The 1,889-nt window shown below is 40.6% G+C and overlaps 1 protein-coding gene across 1 annotated transcript; it reads left to right on the top strand.

Annotated features, from left to right (window-relative positions):
- Positions 10-538, top strand: LOC109129266. The gene has a single exon (XM_019237090.1). The coding sequence runs from the start codon at positions 52-54 to the stop codon at positions 298-300; it is 249 nt and encodes an 82-aa protein (XP_019092635.1). The 5' UTR covers positions 10-51; the 3' UTR covers positions 301-538.

Below are 1,889 nucleotides of genomic sequence, written 5' to 3'. Positions count from 1 at the left end.
TCCATTTTATTCATTCATTTATTTATTCCATTTTACTTCTACATAAGTAATATGCAAAAATCTGTTGCATTGATACTCTCGTTAAACTTTCTTCTACTAATGGTGTTACACGTTCCGACAAACGAAGCTTTTAGGCTTTTACCAAAAGAGCGTCTTGGCAATTTACAGTTTCTACAAAGAGGTGAAGTCACTCCTTCCAATCCTTCTAGCTGCACAAATATCCCCGGCGGCCACGGTCCGCCATGCCCTGTCCAAGAAGAACGTCATTTTGCTGGTCGCGCCTCAGTGCTACGACAATGACGAGGATTTACTCACATCACACAACCATGCTCACGGTCACATCTCCTCGTAATTTAGTGATTAAGTGACGACGTACATATAGACTATTGTTAGTAAACTCAACTCCCACGCCCTCTCCTCTATTTTTTTTTACTTTGTTATTTTTTTTATTGAATATTCATTTTTTAAATCTTTGAATTGTAAGTACAAATGTTAATTTGATTGTGGTTAGATTGGAAGAATAAGAGAAATATTACATTCTTTTTTTAACTTTTAGAATCTTACATTTTATTGTGTAAAATCAATGGAAGAATAATGTCATGTCTATATATATTTCTTAATGTTAATGAAGATGGAATCGTGATTATCCCTAACAAAAAAGGATGGAATCTTTTAAAAAGTGAGAAATTTATATATGATGAGTAAATTTCGGTTTAGCTCAGCAGTCAACACTAACGCATCTTTGTACTTTGGTTCCCAAGGAATAGTAGATGATACGCACTTATATATACTTTTCATGTTTCACTCATACATAGTTTAAGCTCTAGTGGCCTTCGATTTAGCTATATTTCGTCCTAGCTTATTGAAAACGGATATATGGGGATGGGTTATCCCACCCTATATATTCAAAGTTAAAAACATATTTTAATTAAACAAGAGATATAATAATAGTAACATTCGTGAGCATCGCTATGTGTTGACTGTCCAAAAATAGATTACGTCAGATTGGAATATTTCTTCTCCCAGACACGAATATCGAGGAGACCCTTTCAACCATTTTCTTCGGCGCCGGTGAGACTCCTTCTCGCCGGTGTCGGGATCCATCTTTAACTTTACCTGCTTATCTGTTAGTCGATCTGGCTAGTAATTCCTTTTTCAAGTTTTTCTCTCTGTTTTCCCCTTGTTTTAACCCTATTACAACCCTAATAAAATCTTCCACCGATTCAAACCACAATTGCCGTATGCTCCCGCCGATCTACACTTCTCCGGAGAGACTCTCTTCCCAAATCTCGGGAAACCATTTCTCTCACCCCTCACCATGGCAAATTACTATGAAGATAGGATTTTCCCCAGTGGACTTATCTTCAATCGTCGTTTCTAACCAAGGCCACCGACTGACTCCGCCGAACTCACCTTCACCAGGGATGCTTCCGCTCTCGGGAAAATCTCTGCTACTTTCGGATAGTCGCCTCAACCAGTTCTCACTTTGGCAATCGGTTATGACACTAGGATTTTCCCCAGTGGACCTAGTTACCAAAGACGATCCCTGCTACCACGGCCACTACATGAACCCGCCAGCTCCCCACTCAACGGAGAACCCGTCTGCAGCGCAGATCTCTCCGTCCATCTCGGGCGGCCGACAACCCGACCATTCCTTGCGGCGACCTCTTGGAAACCTAGGGTTTCCCTTAGTGGACCTAGGCTTCAAGAAAAGCCCATTAGCACAAAAACATGTCAAACCCATTTATTATCCTCAGGTTGGTCAAAAGAGGAAGCCTAGGCCCTTTACTTCATCGTTTATGGATTTCCAGTGCAATGTACTGCTTCGTTTCCCTTTACTCTTTGGTCGAAGACTCCATTGGAGAAAGGTAATGACAGTACTGATTTGG

Source organism: Camelina sativa, chromosome 15 (assembly GCF_000633955.1).
Source record: "Camelina sativa cultivar DH55 chromosome 15, Cs, whole genome shotgun sequence".
NCBI classification, from domain to species: Eukaryota; Viridiplantae; Streptophyta; class Magnoliopsida; order Brassicales; family Brassicaceae; genus Camelina; species Camelina sativa.
The sequence above is the reverse complement of the archived record's forward strand: the minus strand, read 5'-3'. Positions and strand labels throughout refer to the sequence as shown.

What these genes read in the sequence shown, in the direction of transcription:
- LOC109129266 (XM_019237090.1), top strand. Translation starts at nt 52, where the DNA reads ATGCAAAAATCTGTTGCATTGATACTCTCGTTAAACTTTCTTCTACTA.